The 25,634-nt window shown below is 41.7% G+C and overlaps 1 protein-coding gene across 2 annotated transcripts; it reads right to left on the reverse strand.

Annotated features, from left to right (window-relative positions):
- Positions 1-531: 531 nt before the first annotated feature.
- On the reverse strand, positions 532-25,274 carry LOC131684603 (CLIP domain-containing serine protease B4-like). Of its 2 annotated transcripts, none has more exons than XM_058967618.1 (5): positions 24,958-25,211; positions 24,729-24,895; positions 1,295-1,548; positions 944-1,236; positions 532-881 (listed from the first exon to the last, which is right to left on the reverse strand). In XM_058967618.1, exons 1-5 carry the CDS (start codon positions 25,025-25,027, stop codon positions 580-582), a joined length of 1,086 nt encoding a protein of 361 aa, XP_058823601.1. In that variant the 5' UTR covers positions 25,028-25,211; the 3' UTR covers positions 532-579. The 2 variants fall into 2 exon arrangements, with proteins under 2 accessions (XP_058823601.1, XP_058823602.1); XM_058967619.1 differs by lacking the exons at positions 532-881; positions 944-1,236; positions 1,295-1,548 and adding exons at positions 11,986-12,337; positions 12,399-12,691; positions 12,757-13,010 and having other exon boundaries at positions 24,958-25,274.
- Positions 25,275-25,634: the final 360 nt, after the last annotated feature.

Below are 25,634 nucleotides of genomic sequence, written 5' to 3' on the forward strand. Positions count from 1 at the left end.
TTCACTTTGATAAATTTTTATCGGCACAAGACTTTGATTGAATATTTTGAAGTAATTGGAAGTGATTTTTGGACTTTCATCCCTTGGAATATGCCAATTATTTCTTGTGTTTAAGTGATGGATAGTTTCGTTGCACCGGACCATTTTTTCGCCACTTTTGTCTTTATTAACGACTAACATTTCATTATAGACTTATCCAGTTTGTATTGAGCCATTTTTGACTTTTGAATTTAGAGTCTGTTTTTAGGCTTAAGAAGAGAGCAGAAGTATAAAATGCGAGATTTCAGTGTGCGAATTTTATGCGTCAGATATCTCAATAGTTGCCCAGGTTTCAAAATTTCGGAACTTGGTTGTCTAACGCAAAACATTAAATTACCCTGTGCTGTTTCATTTCATGAGCCATAATACCTGATTATCTATAGCATAGACCCCACATTCCGGGTAATATTTCCGTTTTACCATACATCCTATAATCACACTTTAGAGCAAAGTGCACGGAACTTTCGGCATGAAGTGACTAAGCCCGATAGATTACAGCAAAAGTCTTCGCATATATATTTTGCGCTGCTCATAATCCTCCTACTCGATATTGTTCTCAATCCAATCGATATACTTGGCGACATTTGTGTACACTCCGGGAACGTCCTTGGTGCCGCACTTGTTCGGTCCGAAACTAACAATTCCGAACAGGAACCAGTTTGACTTGATTCGCTTCATCAGAGGACCGCCCGAATCGCCACTGCAAGTATCCTTTCCACGGACTCCACCGGCACACATTTGCGTATCCCGCAGGGCCACCCCCGATGGTCTGTACACCGCGGAGCACCTGTTTAGTTCCGTAATGCTTAGTTCGACCTTCAGTTTTATGTTGCTGGAGCTTGCTGAAAGAACAACAAAACCATGAGGTATAGTTGAAGATGAAAACAATAAAAATCCTTCATACCTGTCTCCGTACGACCCCATCCAGCAGCAAATGCAGCCGTGCCAACATTGTTTCGGTACCGCTCTGCATCGTCCACTGGCAGGCAGATCGCTCGGATGTATTCGGAAAACGCCACATCCCGATTGAACCGAATCAAAGCGATATCATCATATTGACTTTTCTGCTGGGGGTTGTAGTTCTCGTGAACAATAATATTTTCGATACCCACGTCCACAGGTATGTCAGCGCAAACGCCTTCCTTACAGTCCGGTCCGTCGTTCTTCAAATCGTACTCACCGAGTCGAACGCCAACACTGCAATGTGGATTTATTAAAAAATAAATTCCATCTATGGTTCAATAGCGTTACTTACGCTTCCCAACCGCGAGGAATAGCTTTGATGCAGTGAGCCGCGGTGATAATATATCGCGTGTTGATCACCGACCCTCCACAGTGGAAGCCGTAGTTTCCGTTCGGCTTTCGGTACTGAATCACTGCGGTCCATGGGTATTCGTTCAATTCGGTGGCTTGACCGCCTACTACACGATCCGACAGATCAAGCCCACACTGATTCGGTCTCAATAGGGAGGCTTTCCGCGGTCCGACGGAGAGACCAGCGCAGCAGACCTGTAATGAAAGAACGAATCAGTAACAGGGTTTTCTTTGGTTAACTCTTGGCGATTGGTTAAATTGGATTTGGAATAAAACAAATAAATAATAAAACAGAATTGAAATCTCAGTCCACATTCAGTTAGAGAACAAAGTAAACGATTACAAGCAGTCTCTCGTTGCATCGTCTCAAGAACAAAAGAAATATTGTATTCATTCTTGTCATCATGAGTGAAATGACGTGCCTCTCCGACCTAACACCGCGATCGTTGAATGCAAGTTTTGCTCTGGAACGTAAAATGGAGCATAGGCTTACGGAAGTCGCCTATCTTCAGTATCACGTAATGCAGTATACGAATAAAATGTATTCGAAAATTCGTGAAAAAAATATCATTTTGTAAAATTCGTAGCCGTACTTCCCGAATAATAAACCTCGCATTCATATAAATATTTGTGTTTCCACAAAACTAGTTCACGTCAAAAATAGATGGCGTTACACTCGAATGTTTGGTAGGCTTACTATGGTTGCATACTGAATATGGTTAGTTGATTTATTATACTAATTGGTGTTTTTTATCTTTTTTTTTAAAGTGTACTGTACCACACAAACAATTGTCGATAACAATTGTTGTTTGTTTATTTTGAAATCATATGGCATGCAATTTGATGTTTTGAATATTTGTAGACAAATATCAACTGCGACTACGATTTGCACATCCCATTCCGTCGGGACCCAATTTTGTCAATTTTGGCCATTTTTTCGTTAACAACTGGAGAACATCCTCGAAGAACACACTTAGTGTTGATTCCCAGCTCATCTTTTATTTTCTGTTTGTTGGTGTAGACGAAAGACTTGACGTAGCAGCATAGACAAACCAAAGACGTCATCGTAATCGACATTACCGTTTTTTGATAGGATTCGTCTATCAAATATCGTATCCAATAAAAAAATCGTTACAACTTCCGTGTGACTTGTAAACCATTGCGTTCAAACCAAAGGTTCTCCGAATATCGTGTAACATTTGGAAGCAACCAGCCCTCAATTTTCTCTCGATATTGCTCGCCAGGTATGTTGATGTGGGCTCCAGTATTATTTTTAGGAAAACTGAGCCACGGATAAACTTCGCGTACATAACGCATCACACTGTCACTGTTTTAGCATAAGTGACATTCCCGACAGTCCAGTTATATATTCTACAAAACTAAGCAATGCTGAAGTAATCCAAGAAACGCTAGATCTATCATAAATTATCGGCAGCCAGCTACCTAGAACAATAAACACATGATAACACTTGTTAGAGTTGCACAGAGAAGTAACTGTGGTCGAATCTTGGCCAAAATTATTTGTTGTTGCTTTTGCTATAATTATGTCTTAATATGAATTAAAAATAAATAATAACTATGTTATCAGTTACTGACCAGGAATTCGCTGCTCTGTGAGCTACATAGATCGTATCACATATTAAAGTGAATCCAGAATTGTGTAACTCTTTACTCCATCCTACTAACAAAACTCTTTCCCGTGACAAGCGAGGAGATGCAGTGTTATACACGGTCTCCATAATAATGGTTGGCACACTAACTTTCCTTTACTACCCTGATGACTGTTAGGCTGTTATTAGCATCTCAAAGCAGAACTCTCGAAGCGTACACATTGAGGATATTTCCGTGAGTCATTCAGCTCCCGGCCAGCTCACGAACTACTCGGATAGTCGCCGACGGTGAAGTCACCTTACTCCGACTGATAGTTCCTCGACGCACAGCGGGACGGAATCAAATGGCACTTTGATGTCTTCGGAAAGGTTTCTTTATTTTTTAACTAGTTTAATATGGTGTTGGAAATTTTTTATTGAAGGGCGTATATACGCAGATAAAAAAAATATCTTTGCAAGTTGTTGCCAAAATTGATAGTCATGTATGGAAACTTTGTAACCAAAATTATTTTATAAAACTTAGTTGAAGTAGCGAAATGGCTATCTGTTAAGCGAAAAAAGTTATTGGGTGAAATTGAAGTACATGTCGGAATACCCCCTTAAAAAGTGTTTTTTCATTGTAACTTTTTAATTTGATTTTTTACAGTTTTTACAGTTTTTTTTAAATTTGATTTTTTACAGTTTTTCGATGTTCTAGAAAGTTGTAGATGCTTTTAAAACACACCTTTATGCGGAATAGACTCGCTATCTCTTCGTTTTTAGGATGTATGCCTGTTTTTTGGGCTAACTTTAAGGGGCTATGGTTTGTAGAGTAGCAGGTAGTAGCAGCTAAATTTATTTTTTTATCGTTCAGCAAGAAATACCCTATTGATACATATATAAATCTTAAGCGGATCTAATGGGATGCTTGGAATAATGTGGGGTAAAATAGACTAGCGTTTCAATAAATTATTTGTATTATGAAGCATGAAAAATAAACTATTATGCGAAGCAATAAACGTTTGAAATATTATAGCTCATTCCATATATTCCGACATTCAAAGTTAATTTGTTTGTTATTAACATGCTCATAAGTCATCAGTGTCCTGCCAAATATCTTCTTCGTCATTGGATGAACAAGGTATTAATATAACCAAGTATTCTAAGCTACGAAATACCTAGATAATTGGCAGGACACTGATGACTTATGAGCATGTTAATAACAAAAAAAAATAACTTTGAATGTAGGAATATATGGAATAAACTATAATATTTCAAATGTTTATTACGTGGTGCTACGTCGCGTACTACTCAACTGGTCCCCGGCGGTGGATCTAATCTACACCGACGGAGAGCTCCCCTGCGGCGGAATTTCTCCCGAAGTCCGATTAGTGGTCTCACGGTGACTTTGTAGCCGATGGCGCTACTCTGTTGGTCTCTTCGCCACTTCCTCTGCAGCTCGGAGAGTATATTCTGTTGACAGCGTCCCAGCAGGCCCGATGAGAGGGGGAGGCAGCCAGGGCAATTACCCTGGGCCCCTGATCGTATTTGGAGGCCCGCGATCTTACCCGAAAGATTGGCGAACACGTCCGGCATTTATAAAAGATCAAAAAATAGTAATAATAATTTCGCGTACAAGTTTAAAAAACGAGTTTAATTGCTTGAATCGACGGAATAAACTACAAAATATTGAGAAGCTAATTTAAAGTATTTTCGAAGAAAGCAATAGAGCGTCAAACAGAAAAGCGAGCGCACGGACAAACGCATCCGTCGTCTTCTACGTTCGCTTTTTTGCTGGTGGTGGCGGTTGTTGGCTTGGAAACACTGGACGTGATTGTTGTTGAGTGAATATTTTTCCTGTCAGATCAGTAGATATTGGTTTTGTAGCCGTTTGTGGTTAAGCATAAGATAACAGTGTGCTGTTTACGGTTATAGTAGGTGTGCTTTTCTTAGCTGCTTTTGCACAAAGTTTTCCGTGGTGCAGTGTCTTTGTGGAGAATTCGCGCATAGGAATCTACCATGGTTGTATAACCAGTATTGTCTGATGAAACGCCCTATTTTTGGTTGATTCGCATAAAATGGTTACGTATGAAAAAGTAGGTTTGTACGGAGGTATTCTCACCACAAGAACAAAGTTAGGGATACCCGGGAAAATGCCAAGTTACAGCTCATATGGGAGCAACTTCTCCGTATCTTGACATAATGTCAGAGGCATGTGGATATAATTCGTGTAAGCACATCTCTCTGGAGCCCTTGCCTATGTATACGGGGATGATGTTGTTAACGTGGCAGCTTTCGTTGATGTGCTGCACGTTGTTCCGCGAATGTTTCTTAATGTTTGACATGGTGCATTTACAGGGCGTTTGCTTCTCCTGGTTTGAGCACAATCTGCACATTTATTAATTATTTTACTTCCCGAGTAGCTGGTCTTACAAGACATTTCCAAAAATCAATAGCAACACAATTCATTTGCAGTCGTTTTTGCCGTGTATCTATAGCGGAACGATTTTTAGTTTCTACTCTGGGCGAGATGAGAAGGTAGACTGACCTTAATTAACAGGTGATGGATAACCTTTTTATATTTTTGTATTTTTATAGCACGTTAAGTTCAGTTCATCCAACAGCAGCAGTACTCGGTTGCCCACTATACTCGCAGTTGTTTAATTTGCATTTTCTTATGTCTTTCTGTGTCTATATTGTTGTCGGGTCCTCAATATTCTCACAGCATATCAAAACCGGCTCCTACGTTAGCCAAATCATATTGTTTATTTTTTAAACCTGCATAAAATCTACGATTAGTAACGGATTTCTTGGATTCAATATGAAATAAACTTATATAAATTGAAAATATTTTTGATGTAATAATTTTAAACGAGAATTTCGAACCGCATCTGCTACCTTTTTATTTTGCTTACAAAAAAGCTAAAAACTGCTCCATTGCTACTAGCAAATAAATCAGTCCGTGTATCGCTTTGTCTGAACAGTAGAAGCAAAATGTCGTGTTCCAAACCACTATGGCCAATGTTTACACCCTACATTTTCACCATGTTAGACATAGCGGATTGATTATGTTCCAGACCATCAATCAAGTAGAAGTGTTTGTTTCGCGAAACGAAATATATCCGCTCACTGTTAAAATAAAAATTCAAAATTCCTCTGGGGGTTTGAAGTATTATTGCTGCTATTGCAACACCTGAAGATCGTTCAGAGGCGCAGAATGCTCAGCTTTAATTGTTTTGTGTCGTCACCCAAATAACCATAAGCACTAAATTAAAATTCTAGATAAGCTATAAGTTAGCATTTCCATTGCTAGCTGGACGTGTACAAGTATTTTTAATGCTTCAATGCACCTCAAATGTAAAGCATTAAATCGAGCACTATATCGACATACAGAACATAGAAATCGTGCTAAAAAGCTTTTGAAGATAAATGCTATAAAGCTTTTATAGAAAACTCTAAGTGCTAATATAGATTCTTCTTATAGTGCTTTGAGACACCGAACAATATCAAATATACGTTTGCGTTCCAATAGTCACCTAAACTAAAGGTTTTCGACTGCGGGTCGAATCCCATTTCTATAGGCACTAATTCGTCAATTTAAACAGTCGTTTTGTCAAACAAAAGAAGAGAGGAAGGGTGGGTGGGGATTCATGGCAAGGCGCAAATCTCCGATCAATTTGGCGAACGTGCCATTTGAACTAGACGCTACTGCTTCCTGATTCCTGAGTACCCGCAAATTGAAAAACTCGTGGCTATGGCAATTTTACCCGATATGGATATCACGGAATAAGAACCTGTCGAAATTCATCTGTCTGGCACGCTATCTGTGGCTGTGGCAATATGAGTCAACCGGAGACTAATAGAAACCACGGACTCATGAGTTTCCCATGGCTGAAGAGGAACTAACTCATACTGAACTAGAGGGCTTGGGATTAAAAGGGCCCGGCAGTAATACAAGCCTTGGGGCCCGACGCGGCTCTCGACGGCCCTGCATCCTAGGTATGCTCATCGTGGCACATCTCTTCGAAGATATTGTCCACTGTCACACCAGACATACACTTACGAACTTCTTCGAACCCAGAACATTCGAGGTCCACGTGTTCCGATGTCTCTTGCACGTTCACATACTCCGGGAAAAGACACCGATGCAAGTACTTCCGGAAGCATCCGTGCCCGGACAAAAACTGCGTCAGATGGAAGTTCACCTCTCCCTGATTCCTGTGCACCCAAGCCGACATATTTGGGATGGATCGGTGGGTCCATTTTTCTTTCTCCGCGTTATCCCACTCCTACTGCCACTTAGCCAACGAATCGGTTCGGACCAGTCTCCTTGCACTACGTTATGCAGATCATCGTGGCGATAACGCATATTGCCTCCGACGATATTGTTCTGTACGCACTCGTGACTCGTGCGGCATTCAGCCGAAATATCCTGTTCAGCTTTTCAGGGTTTTCAGTACAGCAGGCGAGGTAGGAACCCCATATCGGAGTATCGATGACGAAACACTAGATAGCAGACGTCTCGTGCTACTTCTACAACCGCTGACGTTTAGCATGATTCTCGCTATTGCGTTCGTCGCCTTCGCCGACTTTTCGCCGACGTAGTCAACGTGGTTGTTGAAGCTCAATCGGTCGTCGATCATCACTCACAATTGCTCCAATGCACGCTTCGATGCAATCACGTACCCTCCGACGTGGATCTGCATCCGCTGAACCGCTTTGGTGTTACTGACCAACAACACTTCCGTCTTGTGGTGAGCTGCAGCTTGACCCCGTTCATCCAGCTCTCGATCGTGTCTATTGTCTCCGTCACCGACGTCTCCATTTCTTCAAGTGCCTCACTATTTTCACTTTCTTGTGCAGCTGCAGTGTTAAGACCCCATCATACATCGCGTTCCAAAGATTTGGACCAGGAATGGAGCCCTGAGGAACGCCCGCTGCGACTCGCATTGACTTCTGCCCTTCGCTCGTCTCGTACAGCAGCATTCTACTCTGGAAGTAGCTCTTCAGGATCTGGCATAGATAGGCGGGAACCCCAATTCTGTGCGGCGCTGCAGCTGGCGCATGTTAAATACATTCTTCACATCTATCGTGACCGCAGCGCAATATCGATCTGCTCTATGCTTCTGTTTAGATGCCTTCTCAGCACTCTCGAGCACTGTTCGAATTGCATCCACTGTCAATGTCCCTTTTCGGAATCCGAACTGCATCTTGAACAGTCCGCGCTCATTTTCGTCAATCTGTTAAGGATGATTTTTTTCAGTAGTTTTCTGAGTGTATCCAGCGGACCTATGGGCCTATATGAGGCCGAATCGCTCGGTGGCTTCCCTGGCTTCGGCAGCAACCCCAGTTTATGCACCTTCCACTTTTCGGAGAAATGGCCTTCATTTAAACACTTCTGCAGCACCATCTGGAACATGTCCGAATAAGCCAGGATCGCAGTTATCAGCACCACGTTTGGTATTCCATCCGTACCTAGGGTTTTCTTTTATTTCAGGCACTTCAATGCTTCTGCGAGCTCATTGTTAGTCACTTGCCGATCGTCCATGTTTGCTCCTTCTTCTTCGCCGCACGGTGTCGGCGGACGGATAGTTGGATCGTGCTTCAGGAAAAGACCCTCGACGATTATCTTCAGCTTACCCGGGCACATTTCGGCTGGCGTCGTCAAGCGCTTCATTCTCACCATCACGACTCCGCTCGCGTCGTTAATCCCTGGAACGACACGAACGGAGGCTTCTACTTTTCGGCTTCCTTGTGACAATATGACTTGCTAAGTATGATCGCTCGTTATAAAGCGGCCCTAGCATCCTGAAACTCTGCCTTGCGCTCTTCTCTAACTGGATCCGATATTGCTCTCTGAGACAAGCAGCGCATAGCGTACTAATTGTCTCATCCCACCAGTAAGCTGGACGCCGTTTATTGCGTGGTTCCAGTTTTCGCAGCATTATGGCGTCACAAACCACCACAATCCTTCTAGTTAGTCTACCGCATCCACGTTCTCGGTACCACCGTTCGACCGAAGTGCCCTAACGAAGAGGTCATTGTTGAAGACTTTCGTATTCCACGTTCGCTCGGCGGTCATCCTTGTCCGTGCTGCAGCAGGGTTCCGTTGACCGATATGGTAGCGAATCACCTGATGGTCGCTATGCGTATACGTTTCGCATACTTTTCAATCCATGTCCGCCGTCAATGAAGGACTACAGAATGTGACATCGATGATAGACTCCCTCCCGTCTCTTCGAAATGTGCTAACAGAATCTTCATTGCACAATCGTACGTCTAACTTCGCTAGAGCTTCCTGCAGGATACATCCTCTTGTGTTAGTTACTTTACTGCCAAACTCCACAGCCCAGGCGTTGAAGTTACCACCAATGACTACCGGCTTCCAACCGATCAACTGCTCGCTCAAATGCTCCAGCAGTAGACTGAACTGCTCTAGTGTCCACCTTGGAGCAGCGTAATAGCTGCACACGAAGATGCCATTGATTTTGGCGATCAGGTAGCCATCGTATTAGTGTTCTATCACTTCTTGAATGGGGAATCTTCCCATAACCTGTATCGCAGCTGTTCCCGATCTTACAAGCACCAAGTTACCGTTATCAGAGGGGACTTGATACGGCTCTGCAATCAAAGCGACATCCTACATCGTTTCTTTCGTAAACTGCCACAACAGTTGCAGTGCGGTGTCACAGTTGGCCTGCAGTTGCCTTCTTATAGACAGGGCATTTAAAGCCACCCGTCAGATGGTGGTATCCGTCCGCTGGGGTGCAAAGCAAGCACTTCGGCCTTTGCGTGCAGTCTCTCGCAAGATGACCCGTCTCTCCGCATTTCCAACACATCCCGGAACTGTGTGTATGTATGTGTGTGTCAAATAATGTCACTCAATTTTCACAGAGATGGCTGGACCGATTTGCACGAGCTTAGTTTCAAACGAAAGGTATAACGCTCTCATAAGACGCTATTGAATGTTTAGTTGATCCGATTTCCGCTTCCGGAGTTACGGGTTGAAGAGTGCGGTTACATAGCAAATTTCCTATGATGTCCGAATGATGTAATACATATTCAAATGCGTTCAACATTACTTGGATTTGCGGGTCTGGATCACTAATAACCAATCAAAGTAGTTTTTACTACAGTGGCTGCCTATAACGGAACTCGCCAAGTTCCTGAAGTAATGCCACACCTATTTCCCCGCAAACTCTTAACCGATTTTTGCAAAATCGTTTTAAAATGAAAGATATAATACTTCTATTGATTGCTATTGAATTTCATTCAGTTCTGACTTTTGGTTATGTAGTTACTGGTTGATTGTTGCGGTCGTCACATAGGAATCTCTAATATAAACCGGTACAATCCTAACACCTGACAGGTAAAAAAGCTATTGAAATGAACATCAAATTACTTCGATTCGCAAGCCTAGGTCACTGATGCCGATTAAAACAATAATTGGAATATATTGTCCACTATCGATAATTCCGGAAGTCCTAGGTTCCGAACATATTCCAGAACTAAAGCAACTTCGGTGATGACTGAACCAATTTTCACTAACCTAATCTCAAACGGAATGAATAATATGCAGTTTGGTATTGAACCCTCCTTCCACTTCTTCCCCTCCTTCATTTCACCCCCTCCCCCTCTCAGACCACCCATTCACCCGCATTCTCTTCATCCACCCCGTATACTAAAATAAGTTTGGTGGTTCCCGACGCATCCTCCCCCTCCCACTAATTATATCCCTACTCTCCCCAGCCAACTCGCATTTCAAAATATGTTAACATGATGACAACATAGAACTCACGCTCACTAAGCTAAATAAATACTATATTTTTGTTTGCTTCAAGTGTGTCAGCGTCGACCTGTTGCTTATCAGGTTCGTGACAGTCGTGCACTTATATATGCTTATCAAGTGACATTTCCACAATATTATAACGTAACCATGTATTAAATTATAGTTTAGATAAATGAGAAAGGCACAATTGCACCATAGTTGGATTAATTTTCAAAATGTCCTTCGGCAGGCAACTCAATCCGAATCGAGGACAACTTAAAAACTTCTAGTTGCATTCTATTATCTCAACATCGTTGTATAGCAGCCCTGACTTAATCGATTATCAGATAAGAAACGCCTACCGCTGTACACCCTACAATGCTTAATCTGTTGATGAGCTTACAATCGTCGAATTCGCGCTTTCAATTTCAGTGAATAAGATTCAGATGGCACTGCAGGCGATGAATAGGGTGTACGACAGTTAACTAATATCAGGGGCAGTTGCGATTCTGTAAACAATATTTTTACGAATGGAATTTTTTCTCTACGGGAAAGCTTCCTCACAATAGTATCGCCAACCAAAGCACATTGAATAAAACACTCTCATATAATTAACTGCAGTATAACATAACAAGAATAGTCACGCCATTATCTAAGCTTAGGCGACCGCCGAAAGCTCTATGACGATTTCGCCTGCATTTCAATGCATTCCATGGCAATTAGCATTTTACGCAGATAAAAAATTATGAAGAAAAACATAGCGTGCATTGATGGTGGCGCGGCCGTCTTGCAAATTTTCGAATAGGGAGAGTTGTGAACCGTTAGCTGACCAAGGGACACCAGCTCAAGATCATGCTGGAACAACGCCACAGAGCAGAGATCTAACAAAGTATTCGTACCGACATGCACATAGTGTCCATTACACTAGTGTGCTACAGGCAGAACGAACCAAGGCAGAGAGCGATAATCTTGAGGTTTTGAACGGGCTGAATTTTCTATTTAATCATTGACAATAACAATTCTCTCATTTCTAATTTCAATAGCTAATATCCCAATTTGTTTGCTATAACAATGAACACAACCAATTTTACGGTTTACCAGAACCGTCATATTTTCTTCGCAAATATAAATTTAAAAAAGCAATTTTTGTAAAAAAATAATCATTGTCAAACCCGCTCCATAACTCCCCGTGCTCGATTAAAATATCGAATTCATACCAAACTACAGCTAAAAGATCAGTTCAAGGACTTTTCGGCATATAGCAACTGAACCCGATTGGTTACGCAAAAACTGTTTGCATATATTTTGCGCTACTTATAAACCTCCTACTCGATATTGTTCTCAATCCAATCGATATACTTGGCGACATTCGTGTACACTCCAGGAACGTCTTTAGTACCACACTTATTCGGTCCGAAACTAACAATTCCAAACAAGAACCAATTTGACTTGATTCGCTTCATCAGGGGACCGCCAGAATCGCCACTGCAAGTGTCCTTACCATAGACTCCTCCGGCACACATTTGCGTATCCCGCAGCACCACTCCCGACGGTCTGTATACCGAAGAACATTTGTTTAGATCTGTGATACTCAGCTCGACCTTCAGTTTTTTGTCGCTGGAACTTGCTGTAAGAACCACAATGCATGAGATATAATTTAAGAAAGAAACGTTAAAAATCCTCCATACCTGTCTCCGTGCGACCCCATCCAGCAGCAAACGCAGCCGTGCCAACATTGTTTCGGTATCGTTCCGCATCATCCACTGGCAGGCAGATTGCTCGGATATATTCCGAAAACGAAACATCCCGATTGAACCGAATTAAAGCAATATCATCATGTTGGGCTTTATTCTGAGCATTGTAGTTCTCGTGTACAATAATTTTGTCGATACCCAAATCTACAGGTACATCAGCGCAAACGCCATCCTTACAGTCCGGTCCGTCGTTCTTCAAATCATACTCACCGAGACGCACACCAACCCTGAAATGCCAATTATTAGTTTCATAGAAAGCAAAAGCCATCTATAGTTCAGTAGCGTTACTTACACATCCCAGCCACGAGGAATTGCTTTTATACAGTGCGCAGCGGTGATAATATATCGAGTGTTAATCACCGATCCTCCACAGTGAAACCCATAGTTTCCGTTCGGCTTTCGGTACTGGATCACTGCGGTCCATGGGTATTCATTCAATTCGGTAGCCTGCCCGCCTACTAAACGATCCGACAGGTCCAGTCCACATTGGTTCGGTCTCAAAAGGGTGGCTTTCCGCGGACCAACGGAGAGGCCAGCACAGCAAACCTGATATGCAAGTGCGGTTAAGGGGAAAGTAGAGGTAACACTATTTCAACTAGAGGTTATCAACGCTGACTTCCAGGGCCGGCGGATAACGTGGTATGGGTAGTATTACCCTCTCGAAATTTTGGGACCATTCAAAAATTTCAAATCTGCCACGCATGTATCTTGGCTAGACATTTGAATGTAATGCAATCATGTGTATTGCCAAAATGCGACAATTCCCTAGCAATAGACCCCTCATCCTAGGTTTACTACCCACTCGAGTTAAAACAGTGACACTGGCCCTGCTGACTTCTTTTAAATCTAGTTCAAACTAGAGATCGCCCGTGTGCTTTCTAGCAACCAAAAGTTTGGCAGTTTTTGGAAAAATCACTATCAAATTCGCACAACGTTTTGTTCACTTTCAACGGAATCTTCTTATTTCTTATATGGCATCTTCAAGTGCAAGTATGCCAATTCGTTGTCACTTGATGTTTAACCGTCCGGCAGTCGCGCTAGTGCACTGAGTGCACGCTGATTTGGAAAACTACCGAAATCGTCTTAAGGCATCAGCGGCTGCTCGTTCAGTGGGCCATATGCGCGACTTCCGGAGGGTTAAAGGATGTTTCGGGTCGAATTGAATAATTGAATACTAACACACACACACATAAGAACTGTATCTAAAATAAGTTATCCACATATTTCTCTTTCAATTCATACGAAAAATGAAATTTTATTATAACGGACGAGTCCCGATCAAACGATCATAACAAAACGCTCTCAAATCTGTATAACTGATTGATTTTTGTTATAATTTTCTATTATTTTAACTATTGGCAAGACCTGATTTATAACATAATTTGCTACGAAAATGGCATCTTGTTTTTCATTCTGATCGAATTTATCCTTATTGTAAGAAATTGAACTTGAACATTGTGAATATCATCTGAAATTAATATTATTCCTTTACGATTTTTCGAATTTGCAATCGAACACTTTTCGTAAACTTTAGGACAAATGTCGTATGACGTTTTTTGGACGCTTTTGTAGCTACTGCATATTTCCAGCAGCTGTACCAGTCATTTGAGGTTCTATTTCATATTTGCCCAGTACCCTTTGATGCGCCGAAGTTGGGAGCAATTTGTTGGATTGATGTATTTCTCAATGAAATCTTTCCCCTTTGCCGTGAGCCAATCGAGAGATCTTCAGCGTAGTGCAGCCACGCTGAATCCGGTCAATACAGTGAAGGGATACTTACTTGATACTTGATGGGCAACAATTCGCTTCGTTGAATCTACGCCAAGTGAAGAATTCTCCTCCACTGGACCCGGCCCTGGGCCAATCTCTCTCAGTCACCCTGGACATTGAGTGCTTTTAGGTCCTCTTCCATTGCAAACAGCCATCGCGTAAGCGGCCTGCCACGGTGTCGTCGGCCTCTTCCCGGTTCTCTAGTGAATATTATCTACGCTTGTCGTTCTTCCGGCATTCGTGCCACATGACCAGCCCACCGCAGCCTGCCGTTTTTTATTAGCTTGACAATATCCATTCCTTTATATACTTGGTAAAACTCGTGATTCATGCGACGCCGCCAGATGCCATTTTATTCTTTACCGCCGAGTATTGTTCGCAGAACCTTACGTTCGAAGACACCGAACGCTCTACGATCAACTTTCTTTAAAGTCCACGTTTCATGGCCGTACAAGCAACCGGAACTATCAATGTCTTGTCCAACGCGAATTTTGTCTTCGTCTGCAAACTACGGGACTTCAGCTGGCTACGAAGTCCGTAAAAAGTCTTATTTGCAGCTGCAAGACGCCTTTTCACCTCGGGGGTAACATCATTATCGCACATCACTAGAGTTCCAAGGTACACAAATTCTTCCACTACTTCAAATTTATCACCATCTAACACCACTTCACCACCTACATCACTATTGGACCCACGTATTCTTCCAGCTATCATGTACTTCGTCTTGCTGGTGTTGATTATGAGACCAATTCTTGCTGTCTCGCTTTTAAAAGGCAGGAATGCTCTTCCACAGCTCGGCGGTCGATTCCAATGATATCAATATCGTCCGCAAATCCTAGAAGCATACGCGACCGAGTGACGATGGTACCGTTCCTTTGCACGCCTGCTCTCCTGATGGCACCTTCAAGAGCAATGTTGAACAGCAAGTTTGACAGCGCATCACCCTGCTTCAATCCGTCTAAGGTTACGAAGGACATCGAAATCTCATCCGCAACCCGAACACTTGATTTCGACCCATCCAGCGTTGCACGAATCAGCCTAATCAGTTTCGTCGGAAAACCATGTTCTATCATTATCTGCCATAACTCGTTTCCTTTCACTGAATCGTACGCCGCTTTGAAATCAATAAACAGATGGTGTGTCTGCAAGTTGTATTCCCGGAATTTATCTAGGATCTGTCGCAGGGTAAACATTTGATCCGTTGTTGATCGCCAGTCAGCAGGTAGTTATTCTTCTTCCCATACCTCCGAAAGAATACGGTGAAGTATTTCGTGCAGCTGCTCACTACCGTGTTTGAAAAGTTCGGCAGGGAGCTCGTCCTTTCCAGCAGCCTTACAGTTTTTCAGCTCTTTGATTGCCTTTTTCACCTCTTCTAGCGTCGGAGGCTCCACAGCTTGTCCATCGTCACTTATCCTTATTCTGTTCGTTGACGCGCTAACATTCTCTCCATTTAACAATGTCTCGAAGTGCTCTCTCCACCTGGCTGCTACCATAGTTTTGTCTGTCAGCAAGTTACCTTCACGGTCATTGCACATGACGGGAGACGGCGCTGTTCTTCTCCGCGATTGACACTTTCATAAAATTCATTTTGTTCCATACTGTTTTGCGCCTCAGTAATGCCGTTTTCCTCATACTGCTTTTTCTTTCTGTGGTGAATTGTTTTTTCGGCTCCTCTTGCTTCTTTATACCGCTCTCTGTTCTGCCGAGTATCAGACACTAACATCCGACTTCTGGCAACATTTTTCTCATCCGTCACTTTCTGGCACTCCTCATCGAACCAACCGTTTCTGGGTCGTCTCTGAGCAGTACCTATTACTTCTAGCGCTGCTGTGCTCACCGCTTCCCCTTATCCGCTCATCAAGCTTCTGGCGGTACTCGTCCGTCACACCTTCTGCTGAGAAGCGCTGGATATTGAAACGCAACGGTCGCTGAGTTCTTGAGTTCGCTATGGTTGATAACCGTGCTCGAATCTTACTGACAACAAGATAGTGATCAGGGTCGATGTTTGGTCCTCTGAAGGTCCTCACATCTATAACATCCGAGAAGTGTTGGCCGTCTACCAGGAAATGGTCTATTTGATTGCAAGTTTCGCCATTCGGGTGCATCCAGGTGTGCTTACGGATGTCTTTGCGTGCAAAGTAAGTGCTGCTGATGGCCATATGCTTCTAGGGATAGGAATATACTTCTCATATACAGGCAGAAACCTGTTTTGCGGACGCTCAGATCCATAGATTTCTGGATTTATAGCTTCAGTGGGGAAACAAATAGTACACTTCACACCGCAGGAACATATTGCTTGCCGTACTAACACATTTCGGCCAAATGCCTTTACTTCAATCGACTTGTCCGCATCCACATTCACTTTTCAGTTTTCTTTGCACATTAAAATACAAATAACTCGCGAATGCAATTTTCGGGCCCTTCGTGTAGCACCTTGCTTTGATCTGCACTTAGTTTGGCGATTTGTTTTTTTTTTTTTACTTTTCGTGGGTCTTCCAGTTGTTTCTTGATATATTGAATCATTCCGGTTATTAATCAAATCACAGCATATTAAAACCATTACAAACACTTGCGTACAATGCAAGTGTGTGTGGATAGATTATTTTCGACACAGTCCATTTTTTCTAATTTATTTGACACGGCTCAATGCGTTAGCACAACTGAGCCGTGGATCTTTCGTGTTTTTGCAATAAATAAAAATAAAAAAATAACAAAGTTACTACATGTCCGTCGGGGCTTGTTGACGCAGTTTGCTGCTGCGGGTTGAGATCATTTTTATTGGGGTGATGCATTAGCTGCGTTATCCTCTGCTACTTGGAGGTAAGTCCGTCTGCCTTCTCTCGCGTTGCCGTTCACGTCCATGCGGTCGTCAGTACTGATTTCGTGCTGTTCATTGTTGGAAGTTCTAGTTTGTTTCTCCGTCTTTATCGACATTTGGTTCTTTATTAGTGGTGTTGGTTGTTTGTTTGGATGCATTTGATGCAATCGTTGTTTCTTCGTTTTTCGTTAAAGTAGTTAGTTTACTGGTACTGGGCACGATCATTATTGATTTACTGTTTGTTACTGCCCGATCCGCTGTCGTTAGTTAAGCAACCGGCTGTGGTTTAGCATACGACGACTGTGTATTGGCCTTGCCTTTGACAAATGGAATTTCCTTAGCAGCCCCTGCGCAAGATTTTCCGTTGTGTAGCGGCTGATCACAGAATTAGCACGTAGAAATCTGTCCTGGATACGTCACTATATGTGATATAGCTAAATGGCACCTGATATCGTGAGAAAACTGGAAGCTTATTGGTTCACGAAACGGTCATCGGTACCGAGGGAAATTCCGTTACATTCTGTAGTCCTTGACTGACGGCGAACATGGACTGGAAAGTGTGCGAGACGTATCCCCATAGCGACCACCAGGCGATTCGCCACTGCATCGGCCAATGAAACCCTGCTGCAGCACGGAGAAAGACGACCGGCAAGCTAAAGTGGAAGACGAAACTCTAACAAAAACCTCTTTGTTGAGTCACTTCGGCGAACAGCGGAAACAAGTACGTTGATGCGGTTGCTCTAACAAGAAGGATTGCGACGGCTTGAAACGTTACAATGCCACGAAAACTGGAGCCATGCAGTAGACGGCGTGCAGCTTACTGGTTAAATGAGTAGCTCCGTGCGCTACACGCAGCTTGTCCTAGAGCCAGAAGGCGGGCTAAGAGAGCAAGATCGGAGAGTGACAGAGGAGCGCAAGTGACGTTTCGATAAGGTAGGGACTCTTTAAAACGGGAGATCAAGCTTAGCAAGCCAATAGCCATAAGTAGCTGTGCTGAGAAATAGACGACAATCCCTGCGGAACGCGTACTGAGTCGTCATGACGAAGATGAGGGCCCGTCGACACCAGCTGAAATATGCCCGGGTAAGCTAATGATAATCGTTGAAGGTCTCTTCCCGAAGCACGATCCAACAACCTGGTCATCGACACCGTACGGCGAAGAAGAAGCAGCAAACACAACCGAGTGACAAGCGACTAACGACGAGCTCAAAGAAGCGTCGAAGCGACTAAAATCGAAGAAAGCCCTCGGTCCGGATGGAATACCAAACGTGGCGCCGAAAGCCGCGATCCTGGTCTATCCGTACATGTTCAGGATGCTACTGCAGAAGTGCTTAGATGATAGAAATTTCTCCGAATGGTGGAAAGTGCAGAACTGATGTTACTGTCAAAGTCAGGGAAGTCACCGGGCCATCCGGCCGCGTATAGGCCAATGTCGCAACCCTGCACATAAGAATGAGCCAGATCGCGCCGGGTTTCGCTCACAGTTTGAAAGCGAAAAACAGATGCATTTACGCTCCCGAATATTTGTTTTGGGTGTAGGTGCTTGCGGCTTAGCAGACGATGTTGATGGCTGAGTGTTGGTTTTATTGCTTAGCTGAGGAGTTTTTCTTACTAGTTCCAGCACATAAGTTTTCGTAGTATACAAGCTTTTTGCACAAAAGTAGCTTCCTGATCTGGGTAGGTGCACAGCGGTTATAGATAATGCGATCAAGTTTGAGTGTGAGGGACACATAGAAAAACAGGTTTAGCCAGTCTGATTATATACACACGAGCTCCGTTGCAGATACTTGGGAAGAGGATTCTCCAAGTATCGTTCACACGGATATCATTTCTTCGTATTTTGACATGTTGCATCTAAGGGATGATCCATAAATGACGTAGCATTTTTTGAGTGATTTTTAACACCCCCTCCCCCATCGTAGCATTTCGTCACAAACCTCTAAATACCCCCCCCCCTGGTAATTATGTAGCTTGACGGTAACTCTGCCCCCCCCCCCTTTTCCCCGTAATTTTTTTAAAAATTCTATTCTATTCCCCTTTAAAAAAGCTACGTAGCACGACATGACCCGCTACCCCCCCCCCCCGTCGTCACACATCATCACAAAATACAAAACTCCCCCATATCATGCTACGTCATTTATGGATGATCCCTAATGGCATGTTCGATGATTCACGGTGCAAGGACGTGAAGCCGGTCTTAGACTGAGCCATCGTCCATATATTCGGAGATTTTGATTCTATCGTTGTCATGGTCGACGCAGTATTGCATATTGTCCTGCACAATAAAGTTTTCTGCATCATCTAACTTATTGCGTGTTATTAAAATTGCACTGCGCACGTGGTGGAATTGTATATTAGAAATTTCCTGTAGTTTAATCACTATGCTCACTCTTGGTAACTACTTTGCGGATTGGAAGTCTTATGTCAAATTTTTTGAATCAATCACAACAGACTTCTTTCTCTTCTTCTGTGGCACACAGATTTTCACTACACAACGAAGGTCAACGATACTAAGCCGTTTGTATAGCGGGTAAGCGAGGCCCGTAGCCAGAATTTTGTTTCGGGAGGGGCTTGAAACTTTTTGCATAAATGTGTTAATTCTGGTGACTTGAGATAGTCACTGGAAACTGAATGTAATTTTGAAAATTTCTTAGTGAATAGGCAATAGAGAATATGTTATCTGTTATCAAGAAAGGCTAAAGTTTATCGACGAATTCTTGATTTTGAATTTGAAATGGGCCAATTCGGACCTAGTAAGGGTTTATGAGCTATAGAACTGGAACGTGTCAACCGATTCACGAATAAATATTTTTTCCTGAAAGCCTGATCAATTGCGCATTTATTCTGAGACGGCTTTTTCCGATTTTTTACCGTACTGCGTATAAACTGTTTTGTGCAAAAGTACATGAATGGTCCGAATTACCCCAATCCGATTCCAATACGGACCACTACTTTCTTGTCGATTCTTTTGCAATAGAAATGAATTCCTATTTTAGCCTACGTTACTCCTATTTGATTTTCACTTAATTTTGAATTGTGAAATGAAAAGTTCTCTTTGATATATAAAACATTATAGTAAATATACAATAAAAAGTAAAAGCTTGTTTTTCGGCTTACACATTTTTTTTTAAAAAAGTGCCCCGTAACAACATTCGTCCCTAGCGCTCGCACACGAAAACTGAGAACTTTTGTGAGATAGAACAGAGCTACACGCGTCGCAAGCTATTTTCGTGTCTAAGCTTCTTCTGGCTGAATATGATGTTCTTCATCTCCTATCACCAATTAACCTCTACGCACCAAACCGTGTCTTTTGTTATTGTTGGTACTCGGTAAGATTACCTATATTAAGCAAATATTATATTTGAGCACACGAACAGGTTTCATTTCGGAATTCATAGATTTTTTGACATTACAAAAGAGATGTTTAAATGAATTAATCTATCAAACTAATCGGAATTTTATCTACTAAAGGACTGTTCACTAATCGAAAGGAAATCCGCTGATTATTGTTATCTTGCAATTTACGTAAATTTTTTTAAATGTAACCAGAGCTTAAAAATTGACATCCCTGCGTGATGAATGAAATGTTTGGTTCGTTTCCCACGTCATTCGTTCTCCCGACATAGCGCATTCGGGTTCGCATATGTTCGGTTTCAGAAGCAAACTGAATTTTGTTTCTATGCTAGCTTTGAGAGGGATTATTGAGCAAAAATGCACCAGACATAGATTACGCAGCTCGCTTATGCTCAACTTATGCCTGCAAACTGTCCATATAATAACAAATGAATGCTTTGGTTGGCGAAGGAATTTATATTTCCTCTGCATTCAAACATTCGATTCTGTAAAAAAATTCAGTCAGTTTCGATAAATACAAACAGAAATACTTAACTGATTTTGAAATTTCGAAGCACTGAATGTAACCAGACACCACTAGAATTACTCGAAACTATAAATATGGGTGAGCTCAATAATTTTAGCACCACACTTGCTTCCGACAAATCAAAGACACAATACACAGCGCACTTGCTTCTTCTGTACCGAAGAGACTTTCTTTCATATTTCTATGTTTTTAAATTACTGCAATTTATCCGATTCCTGTGTATCTTTTGCAAAATTGTTGTCAGCGGTAGTGTACAGGTCTACTGTCTAGTTCCTTCTGGCAGTTGGATTTGAGAAGATGCTTGCAGTTGCAGTTACACTTTCTAAGTCGATTCATACAATCTGCTCAGTAATTGGTTCGTTTTTAATTAGCTCAAGCTTTTTTACTATCATCATCAAGATTAAAAGAGATGCATGACTTCTTGAAGAAAGCTGTAATGCTTCTTGATAACAGGTTTTTCTACCAAAATTTAAGAAACAATTTCAATCAAACTTGTTCCACCTAACGTCGAATATTGTGCGGGTAACGAAGACGTAATGTGCTTTGGAAAATGCCGCTATATTCAAACCGAATTGTGAGGATCAGAGCGCAATTCCGAAAGCACTCGTTCTGAGTGCATCCGTGATTTCTGATCATCTCTCATTTTAGTCCAAAACGAATAAAAAACAGATCGTGAGACTGCTATATACTGAAGACATGAAATCGAAATTATTGGACTAATAGATTCAACCAGTCACAATATTTTAGTCGCAACAGAGTTTTAATACGGAACAAATTCTTCGCATGAAAATGAAATTAAGAACCAATGAAAATGATAATACGTTAAAACGACGCAAAAGCAAAAACTGTTGTCTCAGCTATATCGTTCTCAGTAAATTGAAATATTTTTTGCCTAGTACGCTTGAATATGATGTCTAGTATTTATACTAAGAGTGCAGAGTGCACAGACCTAATACAGAAATTCAAATTGGGTGCAATTCGAGAACCTGTCATTTATTGAAAATAGGGTTGCCAATATCGAGTATTACATCTGAGTTTTGTTGAACGTGATAATCACTTGCGATGAAGCGTTCACTTTTAGAAAATTTTAGTGCTCAGTCGTCCATAAAACTTCTTTTACTATTTTTTAAATAATCAGTAAGTGAACTCGGTTCAATACTTTAGCCAATCGGAACAGTGGTTCCGTTATCTATTTATATCTATTTCCAACAATAAAAATAATAAAACGAGTTTTAATGGTTGTCCAACGGATCTCGCGCAAGTTCTTAGCCATTGCACGTACATACCTGTTTACGAGGTCTGGAAATATTTTTCCTCACCATCTGCGTATAGCGGGTCGTTCATATCTATCTCGCTATTGAACACTTCCGTGTCATCATCGTGGTTGCTGTCTTTATGTTCGCAAACATGCTTGCTTGTTGCCTTTATGAGGGTGAATTTCCTCAATGATTGTGCTGGCTGTAGATTTTAAGATACTTGACGCAGCGCCGTTGTCAATATTACCAGAACAGGTGCCAAATATTTGGTAATTGTTTGTGTTCAGCGGTTTCTGATCAGGATAAGCCGTAATGTGACATTTTTTGCCGTTCTGAAACGTACTATTTTTTGTCTTTGATATGTGCAAAGAATACTTTGTGTAGTTGTACTATCGCAATATATTTTGAACCGAACATTGATTCTCTCACCGTCCATTTATATGAAGATGCTAATTACAGCATTGTCACACACAACCATTAAAATTCAATAGTTTTAAATTATTCAAAATCAATGGTTTCGCCTGATCTAATTTCTTGAACGCTATGAGCGCAGAATACTTGACATGGTAGAACTCGATAAAGGTGACTATCGTAACTCTAACCTCCATTTTCACCTTCAGAAAATATTACTCATCACAAATACTCGATCTTACGGAGTCACCAATAATCACAGTATTTGGCCGGTGCACCACTTCTTGTCTCTGCGACTCACTCATCTCGACAGATTACTAGGGCATAGTATAGTAGAAGTTTCCTTTGTCCTTCAGATAAAGAACACAATCAAAAAGTAACTTTATTTGTCGTTCGCTTCACAGCGGCTGGGACAGAAGCATAAACCACACTGAATTTCTTGACCATAGATTTTGGTTGTTGAAAACAGCAATCTTCTTTAACTTTTTCTTAAACCAAACGAGCTACAAAATTGTTTAAAGTCGCTGATTATAAGTTTTAAAAATTTATTTTTAAAACATTTCGGGGGGGGCTTTAGCCCCCTAGCACCCCCTCTGGCTATGTGCCTAGGGTAAGCAATCGGGCAACAGGTAAAAAGTGCCTATTTTCTCCATATTAGGAAGGGAACCCCACTATTTCATTAATTTCTCGGCCTACAATCGATGAATCGTGTATAATTTGTATTTTAGAAGTATCAAAACAGATTCCTTGAAAGGTATATTAAAGCAATTCGTTGACTTTACGCTAATGATAAATTACAATACATTTTGCATATATTTACGTCAAAATAGTTTTAAGCAGTCCTGTAATAACAAATTAGAGCATTGCAAGTTGATATCACATTAATAAAAGTACTCAAAACATGACAGCAAGTGGAACCAAGTTTCTCGTACTGGGTGAAATCAAAAATTGTCTAAGTCCAAGTAATCAAGCTCTCTGAACTGTCAAAAGGTGAGGTTTAACTGTGCCAGAAGAACATTTGAAATGACAGCTTGTTACCGTTATCGCTCATCACACCACGGTAAACTACCTGTACATATTACCGGGTATAACGTTCCCAGTCCTACGAAGGAGGGGACCTACTATCACAACAGCTAAAACAGATCATTTAGCAACTGATTTTTCCAAAAAATTTCCCAATATGAAAATAAAAAGTTTCGACATTTTCGACTAAAGAACACTGCCATAATAGACCAACAATTTTTAACAATACGAAAATAGATTATGAAAGTTTTTGTTTACTTTGCCTGGTTTTCGTTCAGAGTATGGATATCATACAGAAGATTTACGAAGAAAGTCCCAGCAAAAAAAAGATGCTACGAAATGATTTCGCACTTCTCGCACTACTCCTCCCACAATCTTTGGTACAAAACCAATACTAGAAACGTTAAGGTGAAATAGAACATATTAACCCTTTCAGGTCCATTTTGTTTATAAACAAAGGCTCTTATTGAGTATACCACTGTCGGATTTCTTTATATATAAAGTTATTCAGCATGCGAATAGATTAGTTAAAAACTTGCATGCCGAACATCCTTATACATATAAACAATAACGTTTTCAAACAACCAGAGACGTTTTTAAACAGATAAACCCAATCAAATTATGATGTACTCACAAAAACCTCCATATGAGCACTAACGGTTAATATGAATGTCTAAAGTTGATATACACTCGTTGAAAACTTATCAAACTTATGAATCTAGACTGCCATCGATTCGGAAAATTTTTTTGTAACCCTCAAAGTTATTTTTCAAGTAAATGTTTAACTATACACACATTATTATTTAAAAAGGCATAGAAAATATCTCAGATTTTTTTTTCATCAAATAAAATGTAACTCCGCTCAATACCTCATCAACTACTTCAAGGCAATATACGGGATAAGTTTCCACAAAACTTAATCTTCATTAACGCTACAACTCTTCCTCGAAGGTTGCACTGTTCTGCGTGGACCAAGATGTGCAGAAGGGAAACCGGTTTAAATTATTATCAACTGACTGTTTAAATCCACAAACATAGGGGATTTTCGATGGCCATTCGAAAAGCAGCTTCTGCGGAACAATAATTCACAATATTTCCGGACTTACCAAAGGTTTGTTACCGGCTGCAACGCCGCACCTGCTACTCTGAACGAAGTTGCTCTCATCCGGAGAAATCAACGGTTTGTTATAGATATCCACCAACGGTTGGCACTCTCTGAGAAACACGCAAAGTCCGGAGTCTCCGACCGGGTTGATGCAAGGATCATTCTGACCTGTTGATAGTTGAAACAGTACATCAGCAGCTCTATGAGTATTTGCAGAACGTTTGTCTTACCTAAGGCAGATCCTTCAGCGATCAAGGTCGCCAAGAGGACGAAAACCAAAAGCCCACAGGATCGAAACATTTTTCCCTGACCTTAACTGGCCCAGGAGTCACTGATCACTGATAACGGATCTCAACCACGAAGGGATTAATCTTGCTAAACTGAGAGCAACAACTACTACAACAACAACAACAACAGAAACTCCTCAATTAGTCTTATGCGTCTTATAAGCTGGAGCTTCCGATAACAACTGCGAAGCGGACTAATAAAAACTAGCTCATCTTCGAATCAACTAACACAGCGTCACGTACGAGCCGGTCATTGACAATGCAGTGTGTTCGTACATGCTATTGGACACCGACAATCACAGCCGGAGATTGATCGACACCCGATCTTGACCGTGTGCCGATCGCTTCGCACACAAACACCAAACAGAAGATCAAAGGCACACGGACAAGATCTAGTTGTGCGCGACACTGTCGTGTGGTACCGTGCCAACCGGGAGAAAACAAGTTCTGAAATGGCTAACGAATGGGGAATTACGTCGGCGTCGTTTTGTTGTTGTCTGCCTTGGTCGATGATCGTCGCGAATACTGCAGGGCATCGCCTAGCCGGTAGGGTGGAAGCGCTCTGCGATGCGATTTGGGGATTTACCGAGAAAGTTGGTCTTTCACTGAAGTTGCGGTTT

Source organism: Topomyia yanbarensis, chromosome 2 (assembly GCF_030247195.1).
Source record: "Topomyia yanbarensis strain Yona2022 chromosome 2, ASM3024719v1, whole genome shotgun sequence".
NCBI lineage: Eukaryota > Metazoa > Arthropoda > Insecta > Diptera > Culicidae > Topomyia > Topomyia yanbarensis.

Excerpts from the sequence above, each read along its gene's own strand:
- LOC131684603 (XM_058967618.1), bottom strand. The coding sequence starts at position 25,027 with ATGTTTCGATCCTGTGGGCTTTTGGTTTTCGTCCTCTTGGCGACCTTG. Across the intron at positions 1,549-24,728 it reads CAGCCGGTAACAAACCTTTG|GTCTGCTGCGCTGGTCTCTC; the intron begins GTAAGTCCGGAA and ends CTTTCATTACAG. Across the intron at positions 1,237-1,294 it reads ATTCCTCGCGGTTGGGAAGC|TGTTGGCGTTCGACTCGGTG; the intron begins GTAAGTAACGCT and ends TCCACATTGCAG.